Raw genomic sequence first — 18,829 nt, 5'->3', positions numbered from 1 at the left:
CAAACAAGCCATGAGGCAGAGTGGTGAAGAGGTCCAAGGTCAAAAGTATGTCAAAGATAGAGGGATAAGACAAAGAGGATAGTCAGGTGCAAAGTCCGGGGTCTGGTAACTAAAGCCAGAATTCGTCAAAGGCAAAAGGGGTTATACAAACGGGTAGTCGAAAAGGCAAATCCAAGGTCCAGTGCAAAAGATCAGAATATCAAAATACAGAGTATGTTCACCACTGAGCTGAAGATACATTTGGCAATGATCTCACATCGCCAGCTAGTTAAATAGCCTGGTAATTATATGGAAATGAAACCACCTGGAGGAAACAAAATACTGACTGCCAGACATGACCCTTCTATCCATAGGGTGGCTGAGCTGTCACTCACAGCACTGACAGCCTGGCACACTCCTGCTTTCCATAGGACGGCTGGCTGTTACTCACATCCCTGATATCTAGAGGGTGGCTGAGCTGTCACTCACAGCACTAACAGCCCAACACACACCTGCTCTCAATAAGGCGGCTGAGCTGTCACTCACAGTGTCCTTATGTCCCTAGGTCACAGAGTGGTGGAACCGTGACAACTAATTATTACAGGACTTACTTCCTATCTAAACACCTTTGGTACTTGGAGACGATTTATATTACATTTTATAATTATTCATTATTGTAAATGAATTAAAACTATATTTTAATTACTACTCCAAATGGATTAGACAGTAAATCAGGGCAACATGGCTTCTGTTAAATCCTGCAAGCTGCAAAGAAGGTCTGTGTTCTAAAAGAGGAGCATGAAAGGATACAGTGTATTAGTGTACATCAGCCCTGTGTGACCGGTGCCCTAATACAAGCCTCATCTGAGAGCATTGTTACTAGGCAACAACCACCTCCAAGAATTGGTAGGTTTATGAGTGGTTGCTCCCTCAGTATTTTGCACCTGTGCTTCCCCTGTCTTTATTATGGGGTCTTTTGCATCTTGGTGGTGTATTGGTAATCTGACCTGGTGTTGGTAAGGATATATTTTTTTCTGTGATTTTTTTTTATTATTTTGCATTTTCACTTTTTCCTCCTCCTTTATCTAAGAACCATAATGCTTTTAGTTTTTCCATTAACATAGTCATAAGAGAACTAGAAATATTTAGAAAACACAATTCTGCCATCGCTTTTTTTGGGGGGTTTGGTATTTATGTTTATCAATTCTCAGAAAAGATTACCAGAAGATATGACTATTCAGGGGAATATAAAAGATGAGCATTCAAACATTTCCGCTTTTTGAAAGTTTTAACCCCTTAACCCTCAAGGGTGGTTTGCACGTTCATGACCGGGCCAATTTTTACAATTCTGACCAGTGTCCCTTTATAAGGTAATAACTCAGGAACGCTTCCATGGATGACGGCGATTCTGACATTATTTTCTCGTGACATATTGTACTTCATGTTAGTGGTAAAATTTAAAATATATAACTTGCGTTTGTGAAAAAAACGGAAATTTGGTGAAATTTTGAAAATTTTGCAATTTTCCAACTTTGAATTTTTATTCCCATAAATCACAGAGATATGGCACACAAAAAACTTGACCGGGGATTTTTTTTTTACAACACCATTTTATTTTTAGGGACCACATCACATTTGAAGTCACTTTGAGGGGTCTATATGACAGAAAATACCCAAAAGTGACACCATTCTAAAAACTGCACCCCTCAAGGTGCTCAAAACCACATTCAAGAAGTTTATTAACCCTTCAGGTGCTTCACAGAAATTTTTTGAATGTTTAAAAAGAAAATGAACATTTAACTTTTTTTCAACAAAAAAATTACTTCAGGTCCAATTTTTTTTTCTTTTACCAAGGGTAACAGGAGAAATTGGACTGGAAAAGATATGTGGGGGGGAACCACTGTTTTGGCGCATGGCAGAGCTCAGAAGGGAAGGAGCGCTGTTTGACTTTTTCAACGCAAAATTGGCTGGAATTCAGATCGGACACCATGTCACGTTTTTTATTTTTCCAAGGGTAACAGGAGAAACTGGACCCCAAATGTTGTTGTCCAATTTGTCCTGCGTACGCTGATATCCCATATATGGGAGAAAACTACTGTATGGGCACAAGTCGGGGCTCGGGAGGGAAGTAGTGACGTTTTGGAATGCAGACTTTTGATGGAATGGTCTGCGGGCGTCATGTAGCCTTTGGAGAACCCCTGATGTGCCTAAACAGTGAAAACCCCACACAAGTATCCCCAGTTTGGAAACTAGACTCCCCAAGGAACTTATCTAGATGTGTGGTGAGCACTTTGAACCCCCAAGTGCTTCACAGAAGTTTATAACGCCCGGGCGTGAAAATAAAAATCATATTTTTTCCACAAACATGATTTTTTTTTTTTTTTTAAAAACACATCTTTTTTATTGGATTTTTGTCAAATACAACATATTGACCAATGTATACAGTGCAGAAGGATAAAGGATATTTTAAACAATCTAAGCGTATACAAGATTAGGTCAATCAAAAACAATATTACCCAAACAACAATAACTTAACCCCATATGTCCACAAATCTACTCGCGCAAAGTGACTATACTCTGACCAACCGATTTCTGTATCTATCCTTTCTGATGTTTTTACTAAATGACATATTTAAGTTTACCCAAATTACCACTTAAATCTTCTAACATGTACCAATCTAAGTTAATAAAAGACACCATTATCTCCTGGATTTCTCTTGTAGACAGTAACGATTCCATGAACATTCTCCACTTTTTGAAAAACTTTTCCGTCATTTTATCTTTCTGCCTCTTTTTTTCCCCAAATACAAGACAAAAAGCAGCCCTGCCCTTATCTCCTTCATGCCTGGAAGTGTTTTGGCAAGCCAGTTTGGCAAAATTAAACGCTTTGTGAAACAAATCATGCAATTTTCCACCTCTAACATGATCTTTTAGTCCACAATTTTTTTATTTTACCAAGTTTAACAGGAGAAATTGGATCCCAAAAGCTGTTGCCCAGTTTGTCCTGAGCACGCTGATACCCATATGTGGGAGAAAACTACTGTATGGGCACACGTCGGGGTTCAGAAGGAAAGTAGTGACTTTTGGAATGCAGACTTTGATGGAATGGTCTGTGGGTGTCATGTTGCCTTTGGAGAGCCCCTGATGTGCCTAAACTGTGGAAACCCCCACATATGACCCCATTTTGGAAACTAGACCCCCCAAGGAACTTATCTAGATGTGTGGTGAGCACTTTGTTTGTTTTAATGTTTTATTTATTGAAATCTGCAAGTTACATCCGAAAGAAAGCAATCAACAGGGTAGCTTACAAAATTATTATATAACCTACAAATTCCACTTTTCGGGAGATAAACAGATAGTTTGAAATATCAATTCATGGCAAAAACTATTGATATATAGAGGTTTAAGGACACCAACAGCCTTAAAGGAACTTCCAGCAGCAGGATTATCTGGGTTCAAATCTGGGTTCTTCCCATCCACACGCCCCTGCTACATCACATATGCCATGATTTCAAACAAAGATGAAGAAGAACAAAAAAGAAGAAAAGAGAAGAGAAAAAAAAACAGTATAGGGAGTAAAGGGACAGGAGGTCAAGTAATTAGAGGAAGAAGTTGGGATATAGGGGTGGAATATAAGGGAGATAAGGGGAGGGGGGGGGGAACACTAGGCAACAAGGATTTCGTCCACTCTGATAAAGCCAAGCAAGGAGGCCACCATAGCCTTATCAACTTCTACTAATGGATCTGAATCGGGTCCATGGGTGCCATACTCTTTCAAAAGCTGAAAGTGAGCCATTCACCAAGGCAGCCAGTTTGGCTACTTGATATAGCATATCTACCTTCTCTTGCAATTGGGATATAGATGGAATGGTAGTTGACTTCCAGTTCATAGGTATCAAAAGTTTCGCTGCTGAAAGAATGTGTTGAGTCAACAGAGCAGTATTTTTATGTCCAGTCGGTGACAGAAAATTTAAAAGCACTATCTCCGGTGTCAATGTAAGCTTTTTGCCCACAATTTCCCCGATATAATCCTCTACTAGTCGCCAGAACTGCAGCAGGGGTGGACAGGACCACCACATATGTAAGTATGTTCCCTCCGAATCACAGCATCTCCAGCATCTAGCAGAAGACCCCGTCCGCCAATAAGTGTTCTGCTGTGGTGTAATATACCATCTGGCGACTATTTTAAAGGAATTCTCTTGTGCTCTAACACATTGTGATGGGCCATGAGATGAATTATAAATGTGTGATATTTGATTTGGGGTAAACTTGAATCCCAAATCCTTTTCCCAATGTGTTATATAAGCTCTTTTGAGACAACAGTCAGTTATATTTAAAATCTGGTAAATAGACGACATTATCTTTTTGGGTTTATCCTTTGTTGCACAGAGAGTCTCAAATGCAGTCAGTGGGCGGGTAACGTCTGCTCCTAAAAGATACCGTGCCAAGGAGTCTCTTATAGAGCCGAATTGTATAAAGGTCAAGTTGGAAAGCCCTGGTTGCTTCTTCAGTTCCTGAAAGGAGGGGAGTGCCCCGTCCGCCAAGAGGTCATCAACCGCTACATTTGCCAGGGAACCGGGTTTGATTACATCATTGTCTCGGGAATAAGATGCATGTGGCATTATATCTGCCAACTTGAGTAAGGGGGACAAAGGGGGAACTAGAGTTTTCACCAATCCCTTCCATAATTTTAAGGTAGCTTTGGTGTGTATATTAGGTAGATTTTTGTTTATGTTTTTACAAGGATATGCCAAAAGGATGGATCTCAGGGGATAAGGTGCTAGGGCTTCCTCCACCTCAATCCACTGCTTATTGTTAGGAGACCGCAACAGGTCTACCACTCTGGTAAGCATTGTCGCTTGGTAGTACCTCATTATGTCTGGTGCACCCATCCCACCCCTCGATTTGTTTAATGTTAATGTCCTGTATGCTAATCGGGGCTTTTGCTTTTTCCAAACATATCTGCGGAATAATGTATTAATTTTAAAAAGATACGATTTGGGGATGGTGATAGGGAGCATTTGGAAAATATATATGAACTTGGGTAAGATTAGGCTCTTCAGTAAATTTTTCCTTCCCATCCACGACACATACGAGTCCCTCCATGATTTCATGATGGTTTCTACTGAGGCAATTAGGGGGGGAATATTCTGTTGAAAAAGGTCTCTATCCGATCTTCCTATCTTTACACCTAAATATTTGATATATTGTTTTGGCCAGGTGAATGGGTATGTACTTTTTAGTTTAGCTAAGGTATTCGGGGATATATGTATGTCTAGCGCTTCCGACTTAGACATATTTACTTTAAAATTGGAAATTTTGCTATATTGATCTATAAGAGCCATCAATGTTGGGAGTCCCAGCAAAGGATTAGTCATCAAGACTAAGAGATCGTCCGCAAATGCCGCTATTTTATAGTGTGTCTTATTGATGCGAATACCCTCTATTCCCTCATGTACTTGTATGGCCTTTAAGAGAGGTTCCATTGCTAGCACAAATAACAACGGGGATAGGGGACAGCCCTGTCTTGTTCCGTTCTTTATAGTAAATGCATCTGTTGTAAAATCGTTAATCCTAATATGTGCTGTGGGCTTATCGTACATTGCCATTACGGCTGCTATAAACGCTTCGGGTATCTCAAACTTGATCAGCACTTCCCGTAGGTATACCCAGTCCACCCTGTCAAAGGCCTTCTCTGCATCTGTTCCAAGAAGCATCAATGGTAGTTTACGATTTTTTGCGTATTGAAGAAGGTGCAATACTTTATGGACATTATCCCTTCCCTCCCTTCCACCCACAAACCCGGTCTGATTTAAGGAAATCAAATTTGGCAATGACTTGGCCATTCTTTTTGCCATCAGCCCTGCTAGGATTTTTAGGTCCACATTAAGGAGAGAGATTGGCCTATAGCTACTACATTGTTCAGGATCCTTCCCCTCTTTGTGTATTAGGGATATTCTGGCTGTAAGCATTTGGTTTGGCAATGGGTGGCCTTGTAAAACTGCGTTGCAAACGTTCAATAAATGTGGGAGTAGGAGGCCAGAGAAGGATTTATAGTAAAGTGCTGAGAATCCATCTGGACCGGGCGCTTTCCCCTTCGGGCACTTTGACAGGGCGGACTGCAACTCCCCCAGTGAAAAAGGTCTAGTAAGATATTGTTTTTGGGAATCAGACAAGACAGGCAGATCTAAAGTGCTTAGGAAGGACCTAGTGTCCATGCTTCTTTTAAGTGCGGAATCGGCGTTATCTTCCGGACGGAGATTATATAATTTCTTATAGTAGTCAAGGAATGCCCGCTCCATGTGCTCAGGAGCTTGCGAGCTGAACCCTTGTTCATTCTTAATTGAGTTAATCAGCGTACGTGACTGCCGCTTCCTTAGTTGCGATAACATTAATTTGGATGCTTTGTCTCCATGGACGTACATTCTGTTTTTCCATGTTGCATATAGCTTAGCAGATCTCGAGTTTAATATGTCTTTAAGTTGCTGTCTTTTTTGTTGCAGCTTCTCTAAGCTATGTTGATCTATTTTATGTTTATGTGTAAGCTCCAGCTGTGATATACTATCATAAAGATCCTGGATTTCTTTTTGTTGCAGTTTATTTAGAAAGGAAGTGATAGATATCAACTCCCCTCTGACAACTGACTTATGTGCTTCCCATAGTATCTGTGAGGAAATTTCTGGTGAAGCATTTTGCTCAAAATATTGGGAGAGCACTTTGTTTATACGTGTCTGTACCTCGGTACTTCCAAGTACTGACTCATTGAGCCGCCATATTCTATGTCGGGGAAAGGCTTTAGATAATGAGAATTTTAACAAAACCGAAGAGTGATCGGAATAAATATTCGGAATTATTTTCGCCTGTTGTATATTGGCAAGCATTTTACTGGATATAAAAATATAGTCTAAACGGTGGTAAGATTTATGAGGGTGGGAGTAGAAGGTGTAGTCTCGGTCAGAGGGGTTTAGATATCTCCATGTGTCAATCAATTGTAGAGATCCCAGTTGTGACTTTATTCTGTAAAGATCTTTAGGTGAGAGCGAACTTTTCTGTTTAGTCGTGTCTAGCAAAGGCTCTAATGCAACATTCAAGTCCCCACCCACTATCAATGCACCCTCTCTAAAGCCATCAATTTTTTTCAGTGTTGAGAGTACCCATCTCAATAGTTTTTTATTTGGTGCGTATAAACTGCACAATGTTACCAGGGCACCGTTTAGTAGACCTTTGACAAAGATGTAACGACCCTGAGGGTCCGCCATAGTTTCTCTTAGCTGGAAGGGCACTCCCCTTGCCACTGCTATTGACACTCCTCTGGAACCGGACTGGGTGGTTGTCGCATGAAACCATTTATCATAAATCGAGCTTTCAAAGGAGGGCAATTTATCCGGTTTGAAGTGCGTTTCCTGAATAAGCAATACTGCTGCCTGCTGTTTTTTGAATAGTTGTAATGTGTGGCGTCTAGTGTTTGGAGAGTTCAGCCCATGTGCGTTAAAAGAGATGAATGTGTGTACCTTATCCGAATCCATCATGTTTCTGTACACAGCAGCATCCTTGCAGCTCACGACGGGGACGAATCCTTGTGCCTATAGGTGTGGGGAGGGGGTCTAGGACAAGTAGACCAGACGAAAGAAAGAAAAGGGTAGAGAAAACAGAAAGGTAAAGAGGGGGAGAACACGATATTAACATTATCCATGTTATTAAGTTGCACAATATCATTGACCAATATGCCAACGTACCATAGTTACCTACTGACATTGTTTCATAGAATGCCAGCTTGAGGAAAATTCCAATCAACCTATAAACTAAATATGAAATATGAAATGCTCCATTCTAGGAGAATGCCCAGTTTGGGCTGTAACTAAATCTAGGTTGAAACCTTACAACGAATTATTGGATAGATGTGGCAGCAGTGCTTACCCATATTTGGAAAAGCACGCCAACCCCATCAGATTTGCTTCAACCACATTCAATACCCCAACTGGGGTAGACACCAAGAAAAACTTAACTGCAAAATCTGGGTCTAACCCAAAGATCAAGTATTGTCTCTGGAGTCCTTAGGAAGCGAGGTCTTTGTCAGCTTCCTTTTCAGCCTTTGTGATTTTGGCGTCAGGGCTATCTGCCACGCCGGGTCACCTGGCAGCGGATGCAATAGGGTCGCCGAATGGAAGGACTCCAGGTCCGGGTAGGCCTCCAGCTCAATCCCCAAGGACTCACATGCCTCTTTGATGTCTTGTGATGTTCTTGCTGAGATACCTTTGTCTCCATTTGTGATATGTACTCCAAACGGGAACAACCATCTAAAACGGACGCCTTTTTTTATCAATGCTTCAGTGAACGGTTTCAAGATCCTCCGCTTCCTGAGAGTGCTGGCCGATAAATCCTGGAAAAGTTTAATTTGTGAGCCTTCATACGAGATCTCCTGCGCCTCCCGCGCTCTGCGAAGAACTAAGTCTTTTGCTCGATAATCGAGGAAGCGACAGATCACATCTCGTGGAGTTTCCCCTTGAGAAGGCCTCGGACGCAATGCTCTGTGTACTCTCACCAGTTCGATTTCCTGCGGATCTGATTCATTAAGTAGTTCTTTGAATATCTCTTGTGTTGCTTTCCATAACGCCTCAAAGGCCACCGTTTCAGAAAGGCCTTTAACTCTTATGTTGTTACGACGTTCTCTGTTCTCATGATCTTCTAGCACCGTGTGAATTGTATGTAGTTGGATTTCATGGACTTTTAAAGAGTCTAGTACAGCGTTCGAACTTTGCGTCATGGCAACTTGCGAATTTTCCAATGTCTCAAGTCTGTGGCCTTGAAGTTTTAGGTCGTGTTTTATCTCTGCAAGTTCTTGTCCTATTGGCTCAAGAGCTTTAGACAATATGCGTTTGATGAACGAACGAGTGACTAAGGCCTCTCTCGCTGTGCTGCCCGTGTCAGAGTCACTCTCCGGTTCAGAATCTGAATCTCCTAATGAGGTCAAATCACGAAGCTTGGATGGTTTAAGAGAATCTGACGGAACCGTTTGTTTTGTAAGAAAGTCATCCATGTCTGTTTGCGTAGTGGACTTTGTAGGTTTGGGCATGCTCTTTTGCGTTTTTACGCTGGATCTCCCCATTTTTGCAGTTATCTAAAGCAGAGAAGAATAGAGCAGTTTGAAGATTAGAATTCCTCTCGCTGGCTATGAATTTAGCTAATGTTCCATTTTATGCCCAATCTTATAAGTGATAAACAATGGAAAGAGATGTCGTTCTGGCTCTGGTCACTAGATGGCAGTCTATAACCACTTTCTGCTGGTTTTCCAGAGAATCCTCTCTTATATTCGTACAGCTAGGTATAACATGGGTTAATTAGAAAGCAAATAAGGGGGGGATGAAAGATGTAGGGACAGCACTGGTGGGGGGGGAGCGCTTAATACAGATCTAAGGCTCCTTATATTACTCCCTTCTCTCCTCGCACCCCTCGGGTCAGACAGTCTCAGGCCCCCACTTGATTAATTGATTATCTCCTTTATTGCTACGGAGTTAGGGAGAATGACCATGCTCTCCTGGTCCTCTGTCCCCTGAATCAGACCCCTCTGCTTAAGACACTCCGTCACCTTGCTTCTGTTATTTCAATGTTACCTCAGCTCCAGGAGACGCTTGAATTCCTCAGATCTCTCTCACTGACTGCAGAGAGGGGAGGAAGCTGAAGCGTGCCGCTGCACGTCTATTCTAGGTCCCGGGCCGCGTGTCTTCTGCAAGCCCGACGGGACTATTTTCAATGCTGCGGCGTGATACACACTCTCTGTAGCCGTCCCCCAGCTATGAGAATAGTAGCGATTTTATGTGTCCTGGTCAGGGGGTTTCGCAATGGTACCTTATTTGCAGGGGAGGGTTAGCTCCGGGGTCTCTCTTATCTGACAGCCTTGGGTCAGGGGTGAAGTCCTCTACCCGAGGCGATGGTGCTGTTAGCAGTATATCCTTCCGCCACTCCGGCAATCTCCCGCCTGCAGGGCCACAGTTATATGAATCCCTTCTTTATCCCGAACGTGACTTGCCACCCAGGGTCTATGCGATCCAGTGGGGTCCTGGTTTGGGTTGTAATGCGGGGATGGTATAAAAAGAAGGCTCTGGTGATATTAGAGCCCCTTTTGGTGCATTTGTCCGGGAGCTCAGGTTTTTCGTGGTGAGCACTTTGATCCTCCAAGTGCTTCACAGAAGTTTATAACGTAGAGTCATAAAAATAAAAAATCATATTTTTTCCACAAAAATGATATTTTTGCCCCCAATTTTTTATTTTCCCAAGTGTAACAGGAGAAGTTGGACCCCAAAATTTGTTGTACAATTTGTCCTGAGTAGGCTGATACCCCATATGTGGGGTAAACCACTGTTTGAGCACATGGCAGAGCTTGGAAGGGAAGGAGCACGTTTGACTTTTTGAACGCAGAATTGGCTGGAATTGAGATCAGACGCCATGTTGGGTTTGGAGAGCACCTGATGTGCCCAAACAGTGGAAACCCCCCAATTCTAACTACAACCCTAACCCCAACACACCCCTAATCTCAGCCCTAACCCTAAGGATGTGTGCACACGTTGCGGATTCTGCTGCGGATCCGCAGCGGATTTGGCCCTGCGGATCCGCAGCAGTTTCTGCTGCGTTGTACAGTATTATGACTGTACCCCTCCCTTTACGCCCCCTCCTTCTAAGGCTGGAAAGAAACTTAGACAAAATCAGAGGGGCATGAATATTCTCTCTGGCTTCCCATGACCTTTCTTCAGGACGAAAACCTTCCTCATGGCCAGAATGTCGTTTACCTCAAGCTCTTCCCCCATGACAACAGGCTGGGGAGTGTGGCCTGGAGAAGGATGAAACCGGTTCAGTACCACAGGTTTTAGGAGTGACACATGGAAGGAATTGGGAATACAGAGCGAATGGGGTAATTTCAGTTTGTACGCAACATCATTAATGCACCTGATAACCTCAAAAGGACCAATGTAACAGGGACCCAGTTTGTAAGATGGTACCTTAAGGCGAATGTATCTGGAGGAAAGCCACATCTTGTCACCAGGAAGATATGGGGGAACGTCCAGGCGCCTCTTGTCAGCGTCTTGTTTCATCCTGTCACGGGCTTTCTCAAGAGCGGTTTTGGTCTCCTGCCATACCCTGGAGAACTCCACGGATAGAGAGTTGGCCGCAGGTACCCCCGAGACAGGAAGTACCGGAAGAGGCACACTGGGATGCTGTCCGAAAACGATGAAGAAGGGAGACTTGGTGGACGATTCGCTGGAGTGGTTATTGTAGGCAAATACGGCCCAAGGAAGTAGACCGACCCAGTCATTTTGATGAGCATTAGTAAAGTGCCGAGGTAGGATGTAAGGATCTGGGTTGTGTGTTCCACTTGCCCATTGGTTTGGGGGTGATAAGCGGAAGAGAAGTCCAATGTCACCTTCATGAGTCCACAAAGAGCTCTCCAAAAGCGGGACGTGAATTGAACCCCTCTGTCAGATACGAAGTGCAGTGGGAAACCGCGGATTCTGAAGACGTGGGAAATGAATATCTTCGCCAATTCAGGAGCCGAGGGTAGGCCGGGAAGAGGAACGAAATGAGCCATTTTCGAGAATCGGTCTACAACCACCAGAACCACCGTGCAACCGGAGGAACGAGGCAAATCGGTAATAAAACCCATGGCTATGTGCTGCCATGGAACCGAAGGTACAGGAAGCGGAAGCAGAAGACCGGAGGGTGACTGTCTGGGTACTTTGTTCTGAGCGCAGGAAGGACAAAAAGCCACAAAGTCTTTGACATCCTGGGAAAGGGATGGCCACCAATAGTAACGGGAAATCAAGGAAAGAGTCTTCTTGACACCAACGTGGCCTGCAATCTTGGACGAATGTCCCCAGTTCAACACTTGTCTCCGGTTGTTCTCAGCCACAAAGGTTCTTCCCGGAGGTAACGTGGACAACCTGATAGGAGCCACGGTAATCACCTTAGACGAGTCGATGATATGGGAAGGCTCTTCTTCAGCCTCAGTCGACTGGAAAGATGTAGACAACGCATCCGCTTTAACGTTTTTATCGCCGGGCCGAAAATGAAGTTCAAAGTCAAAGCGGGCGAAGAACAGGGACCACCTAGCTTGCCGGGGGTTGAGTCTCTGAGCGGACTGGATGTACGCCAGGTTCTTATGGTCCGTATAGATCTTGAACGGATGTATGGCGCCTTCCAGTAAGTATCTCCATTCTTCCAAAGCCAATTTAATGGCCAACAGCTCTGTCACCGATGGGAGTAGTTTCGCTCAGACGGGGAGAAAATTTTAGAAAAGCCACAGGTGACTAGGTGTCTGGAAGATGACCTCTGCAGAAGGACTGCGCCGACCCCGGCAGAAGATGCGTCCACCTCGAGGGTGAAAGGTCTATTAACCTCAGGACGATGAAGCGCTGGAGCCGAGGCGAAGGCTCGTTTCAAGGCCTGGAAAGTTTCTTCTGCCTCAGGGGACCAAGCATTCGGGTTAGCCCTTTTGCGGATTAGGGAAGAGATAGGGCGAACCAGCGAAGAAAAATGGGGGACGAACTGCCGACAGTAGTTCACAAAGCCGAGGAAATGTTGGATTGTCTTCACTTTCGCCGGAGCCATTCATAGACCAGAGTCGGAAATAATGTACCCCAGGAATGGCAAGGACATCTGTTCGAAGACACATTTTTCGAGCTTGGCGTAAAGGTGGTTCTCCCTTAGGCGCAAGAGGACTTGGCGCACATTTTTTCTGTGAGCAAACAGATCAGCGGAAAACACGAGAATATCGTCCAAGTAGACTACCACGCAGGAGTACAGCATATCCCGGAAGACGTCATTCACGAACTCCTGGAATACCGCTGGGGCATTGCAAAGACCAAAGGGCATGACCAAGTACTCATAGTGACCGTCTCGGGTGTTAAAGGCGGTCTTCCACTCGTCACCGGAGCGAATGCGGACTAAGTTGTAGGCCCCATGAAGATCCAACTTGGTAAAAATTCGTGCTCCCCTTAGTCGGTCGAAGAGCTCCGGGATCAGTGGTAGTGGGTACTTATTCTTGACTGTGATATCGTTCAGCCCTCGATAGTCTATGCAGGGACGGAGGGAGCGTCCCTCTTTTTGGCAAAGAAGAATCCCGCTCCTGCAGGTGAAGAGGACTTGTGGATGAAACCCCTGGCAAGATTCTCTTGGATATAATCTGACATAGCTTGGGTTTCAGCAGGCGAAAGCGGGTAAATTCTGCCCCTGGGTGGGATAGCGCCAGGAACGAGGTCAATCGGGCAGTCGTATGGATGATGAGGAGGCAGAGTCTCAGCCTCCTTTTTATCGAAGACATCCGTGAAACACCAATAAGTCGACGGCAGACCTGTAGGTGCCGAGGACGGACAGGTAAAGTTCATGGGATGGACGGACGACAAGCACTTCTCCTGACAAGATGGCCCCCAGCGCAGTATGTCACCCGACCGCCAGTCCAGGGTTGGCTCGTGAGTCCGTAACCAAGGGAGACCAAGAAGCAGTCCGTGGGACATAGTCGACAAGACATGAAAGGAAATCTCCCGATGCAGAGCTCCAATCTGCATCTCAATCTCCTCGGTGATATGGGTAACGGTCTCCTGCAAGAGTTTACCATCGACCACTGAAGCAATTACCCGAGGAGTCTCCAGGGATCTGACAGGAATCCGGTATTTTTTAACCGACTCGAGCCTAATAAAGTTCCCTGCCGCTCCTGAGTCTAAGAAAGCCTCTTCAGAATAGCGCTTGGAGTCCACATGCAACAGAACAGACACGATCAAGGTGGGAGAGGAGTCACGTATACCTAGGGAGGCCTCTCCTACCACTCCTAGGCGGAGAAGTTTCCCGGCTTCTTGGAACAGGAGCAAAGAAGATGAGAAGGACTCCCACAGTAAAGACAGAGTCCTTGTGTGAGCCTCTCATTGCGGCGCTGCTCGACCATCTTGAAACGGTCCACCTGCATCGGCTCAGAGGTGGAGACCGTAGAAGAAGGCTCGGGTCGTGAGCGGGGAGGACTGCAAGTAGACGGAGGGAGACGAGGTACGCTCTTGAAAACGCAGGTCAATGCATGTGGCAAGAGAGATCAACTCCTCCAAAGAGGTAGGGGTATCCCGGCCCGCCAGTTCGTCTTTAATCCAATCGGACGGACCACGCCAGAAGGCCCCCACAAGGGCCTCATTGTTCCAACTGAGTTCGGAGGACAAGGTGCGAAACCGGATGGCATATTGTCCTACCGATAGAGTACCCTGGTGGAGGTTAAAGAGGGACTCGGTGGTGGAAGCCAGACGACCCGGCTCATCTAACACCTTGCGAAAGGTGTCCAAAAAGGTGGAAAGCTGAGAGACGAGGGGATCATCACGCTCCCAGAGAGGGTTTACCCATGCTAAAGCCTCCCCCTCTAAGTGGGAAACAATAAAGGCTACCTTCGCACGCTCGGTGGGATAGTGCTGCGGCAAAAGCTCAAAATGTAACCGGCATTGGTTCAAAAATCCACGACAAAACTTAGGGTCACCACTATATCGGGGTGGCTTGCAGAAGCGAGGCAGCGGGTGCGGGGCCGAGGACTGTTTAGAAACGGATTGTATGGAAAGGAGCCGATTATCTACCGACGCCATATAGTTGAGGATATGAGCCTGGGTATCGTGTTGCTGCGTGAGTTCTTGCTGGAGGCTAGCCAACTGGGAAGCATTCCCAGGGTCGGAGGACTGTAATGCAGATAAACGGGACTCCATGGACTTGAGAAATGACATAATCCTAGTCTGGTTTTCCCGGAAGAACACCAGCTCCTTTTGGACGGGCGCCGCGGCACCAGCGGAGTCCATGGCCTGATTATACTATGACGACTCCTGGAGTGGACCCTCTGGGTCGTGGCACCAACCCGCCCAGGGCGAGCTGACCTAGTGAGGACCACCCCCTATACAGGGAGTGTCAGGGGCAAGCCCCGGGGGGTAAGGTACCACGACTGCTGGCACCAGGTGGCCGGCTCACAGGAGACACAAGTGAGTGTGTCTGCAGGAACGTGCAAAGCGGGATGTGTGTAAAGGAGCACGCTAGAACACAGAGCTAGACGCAGGTGTGCCAGGAGGCACAACAGAGTACTGAAACGGGAGTACAGGATAGAGCGAGTGCCAGGAGGCACAACAGAGTACTGGAAGGGAGTACAGGGTAGAGCGAGTGCCAGGAGGCACAACAGAGTACCAGGCAGAGTGCAGGATCAGAGCACGTGCCAGGAGGCACAGCAGAGTACAAGGCAGAGTGCAGGTTCAGAGCGTGTGCCAAGAGGCACAATAGAGTACAAGGCAGAGGACCAGAATACAGCGCACAGCCAGGCAGGGACACGGCAGACCAAGCCAGGAAGTACAACAATAATCAGGCACCTCCCATAGGAAGAGGTAGCCTGATATAGCACCTGAGTCCTTGAACTTCTGGGTCAAGTCCTCCAGTATCATAGAGAGGACAAGACCAAAGACAGAGCTGGGCATAGCGCAACCACGGAGCTAGGAGCGAGAGGTGCGCGTGCGCAGCCGATGGGACCCTTGGAGCGGCCGCGGCACCGGAAGTGGTGACGACGAACCCGGGGTCCCGCCCCCTAGGTGGGAGCGGCGTGACAGGCGGCGTGACGAGTATCTTTATATTCAATGGCAAATGAAAACCGCAGTGCACATGCTGTGGATTTTTCCACGTGGATTTGCTGTCACTTCTTTGTGCGGAATCCACAGCGGTTTGACACTTGCTCAATTACCAGGTGTCAAAATGCAGGGGAAAACCGCAGGCTAATCCGCACTAAATCCGCAGATAAGACGCAGGTCATTTGACTTGCGGATTTAGCCAAATCTGCGCAGAAAAATTCACAGAATACGCATCGTGTGCACACAGCCTTATCCTAGCCGGAACCCTAGCCCTAACCCTAATGGGAAAATGGAAATAAATACATTTTTTTTAATTTTATTATTTTTCCTTAACTAAGAGGGTGGTAAAGGGGGGGGGGATTTGATTTACTATTGATAGCGAGTTTTTATGTTTGGCAGCTGTCATACGCTAAGGCTATGTATGCAGAAAATTTCTGACTAAAAACTGGACTCCTTCCCAGGAAAAATGAGTTTTTTTGCACGCGTTTTTTGTGCTTTTTTTTATGCTTATTTGGGAGCATCCACATACTCATAGAATATAGTTGGAAATGCATTTTATACCACAAAATTAACGAACATGCTGCGTTTTTTTTGCGGAAAAAAAACGCATCATGTGCACAAAAATTGCAGAATGCATTATAAGAATGGGATGCTTAATGTATGCATTTTTTAAGCATTTTTGCATGGAAAAAAAACGCTTAAAAATGCGAAAAAAAAAGCTCATGTGGGCACTCAGCCTAAAAGACGCTTTTTATTGTAAAAAAAAAAGTTTTTGCATCACCACATTTTGAGAGCTATACCATAATTTTTTCCATATTTTGACCCACCGAGTCATGTGAGGTCTTATTTTTTGCGGGACGAGTTGATGTTTTTTATTGGTACCATTTTCGGGCACGTGACATTTTTTGATCGCTTTTTATTTTTTATTCTGATTTTTGGGACGCAGAATGAACAAAAACCAGCATTTGATGAATTTCTTTTGGGGGGCGTTTACACCGTTCCACGTGCGGTAAAGTTGATAAAGCGGTTTTATTCTTCGGGTCAGTACGGTTACAGCGATACCTCATTTCTGTCTTTTTTTATGTTTTGGCGCTTTTATGCAATGAAAACAATTTTATATAAAACAATTATTTTTGCATCGCTTTATTCTGCTATAACTTTATTTTTTCGCTGATGATGCTGTGGTGGTTCGTTTTTTGCGGGACAAGATGACGTTTTCAGCGGTACCATGGTTATTTATATCCGTCTTTTTGATCGCGCGCTATTACACTTTTTGTTCGGCGGTATGATGATAAAGCATTGTTTTTTGCTTCATTTCTTTTGAAGGTGTTAACTAAAGGGGTTAACTAGTGGGACAGTTTTATAGGTCGGGTCGTTACGGATGCGGCGATACTAAATATGTGTACTTTTGGTTTTTTTTTTTTATAAATTACTTTTACAATTTTTTTTTTTTTTCTTTATTACATTGTCCCAGGGGAAGATCACTATAAGGTGTCAGATCGCTGATCTGACAGTTTGGACAGCACTCTTTCAGATCAGCGATTTGACAGGTGCTTCTGCAGGCTTCCTCGTGCCTGCTCTCAGCAGGCACTGTGGAAGCCGCCTCTCTGCAGGCCCCCGTGGCCATATTGGATCGCGCTGCTCCAGGGAAACACGGAGGGAGCCCCCTCCCTGCGTGCTTCTCTCCTATGCCCCCGGTACACTGCGATCATGTTTCATCGTAGTGTGCCAGAGGTTAATGTGCTGGGGGAGGTCCGTGACCGCCCCTGACACATAGTGCCGGGTGTCAGCTGTGATAATCAGCTGACACCCGGCCGTGATCAGCGGCGCTCCCCCCGTGAGCGCCGCTGACCGCGTTAGATGTACTATTCCGTCCTTGGGACTTAGGTCCCAGGTCACATGGACGAGATAGTACGTCCAATGGCAGAAAGGGGTTAATATTGATAAACTAATCATATGTGTTAAGTCTCCTCTAAGGGTATGTGCAGACGATCAGTAAATACTGTGAGTTGGACGCTGCGTACTTGTCCAGCTTCCAACCCGCAGCGTCCAGATGTTACAGCATAGTGTAAGGGGTTTCATGAAATCTCACGTCTACTACGAGTCCACAGACACCCGCGGCTCACCAGCAGAGACAGACATGAGGCGCGTCTTTCCAGATAGCAGGATGTCAGTAAGAAATCTCACCCTTAGAACGTATAGGACGCGGTGACTCCGCACGGTTCAGTGATCACATATGGGATTCACCTGCGTTCTGTGTCCAAAGCGTTGCTACTTCTGGATCGTCTGCACATGCCTATAGGGTTTTAGAGAACAGAATGTAATTGTTGTGCATATACTGCCCCCTCTTGGATACCAGCACACACTGCTGCTTCCTGGTACGAGCTCTGCATGTTCCATCACTGCGACATCAACTAACTCCATATACATGGCCCTGAACGGTGAAGGAGGGATATATTGGCTGCCAGACCCATCACTATAGTCAGCTACATGGCACAGCTCCCAAAGCTCAGTGTGCTATGTACCCAAGCCAGAACAAGGGGGCGCTATCTCCGGGAATGGAGGGGTTACTGCCCCCTCTGTAGCCCAGTAATGGGGAATCTCCAGCACCTACCTCCACCTGCAGGGGGCGCTATCTCTGGGAATGGAGGGGTTACTGCCCCCTGTGCAGCCCAGTAATGGGGAATCTCCAGCACCTACCTCCACCTGCAGGTGGCGCTATCTCCGGGAATGGAGGGGTTACTGCCCCCTGTGCAGCCCAGTAATGGGGAATCTCCAGCACCTACCTCCACCTGCAGGGGGCGCTATCTCCGGGAATGGAGGGGTTACTGCCCCCTGTGCAGCCCAGTAATGGGGAATCTCCAGCACCTACCTCCACCTGCAGGGGGCGCTATCTCCGGGAATGGAGGGGTTACTGCCCCCTGTGCAGCCCAGTAATGGGGAATCTCCAGCACCTACCTCCACCTGCAGAGCCGCACTCCACATATATGGCTGCTCTGTGCGCACAGGACCTGGGATGAGGTCACAGGAGGGGAGGAGTCAGGGGTCACATGATCAGGGGCCTCAGTGTACGCAGGACTGTGCTGTGCTGGTTGTCATGGTGCTGGAGGAGGGGAAGTTTCTGTGTGGGGTCAGGAGGGGTTTACAGGGTGGATGTAGCAGAGACGTGTGTCTAAGAGGTTTACGGAGAGGAGCCGCGTGTGTACGAGGTGTACGGAGCGGAGCCGCGTGTG

General features: G+C 46.1%; 2 protein-coding genes across 3 annotated transcripts in view; both read right to left on the bottom strand.

The window, feature by feature from the left end:
- LOC141051070 (uncharacterized) overlaps positions 1-18,596 on the bottom strand; it is a 29,682-nt gene extending 11,086 nt beyond the window's left edge. The window contains exons 1-2 of the mRNA XM_073547919.1: positions 18,555-18,596; positions 17,844-17,892 (exon numbers count right to left, since the gene is read on the bottom strand). Coding sequence (XP_073404020.1) covers positions 17,844-17,892; positions 18,555-18,581 — 76 coding nt within the window. The 5' untranslated portion in view covers positions 18,582-18,596. The remainder of the gene's footprint in view (positions 1-17,843; positions 17,893-18,554) is intronic.
- LOC141051108 (uncharacterized) lies at positions 4,375-10,119 on the bottom strand. 2 transcript variants are annotated; one of them, XM_073547989.1, is made up of 2 exons: positions 9,591-10,119; positions 4,375-9,097 (listed from the first exon to the last, which is right to left on the bottom strand). In XM_073547989.1, exon 2 carries the CDS (start codon positions 9,083-9,085, stop codon positions 8,012-8,014), a length of 1,074 nt encoding a protein of 357 aa, XP_073404090.1. In that variant the 5' UTR covers positions 9,086-9,097; positions 9,591-10,119; the 3' UTR covers positions 4,375-8,011. The 2 variants fall into 2 exon arrangements, with proteins under 2 accessions (XP_073404090.1, XP_073404091.1); XM_073547990.1 differs by having other exon boundaries at positions 9,826-10,119.
- Positions 18,597-18,829: the final 233 nt, after the last annotated feature.

This window comes from Dendrobates tinctorius, unplaced genomic scaffold (assembly GCF_039654945.1).
Source record: "Dendrobates tinctorius isolate UK_male_01 unplaced genomic scaffold, ASM3965494v1 ptg000155l, whole genome shotgun sequence".
NCBI classification, from domain to species: Eukaryota; Metazoa; Chordata; class Amphibia; order Anura; family Dendrobatidae; genus Dendrobates; species Dendrobates tinctorius.
Note: the sequence above shows the minus strand (reverse complement) of the source record. Positions and strands in the feature narration are given on the sequence as shown.

Excerpts from the sequence above, each read along its gene's own strand:
- LOC141051108 (XM_073547989.1), bottom strand. The coding sequence starts at position 9,085 with ATGGGGAGATCCAGCGTAAAAACGCAAAAGAGCATGCCCAAACCTACA.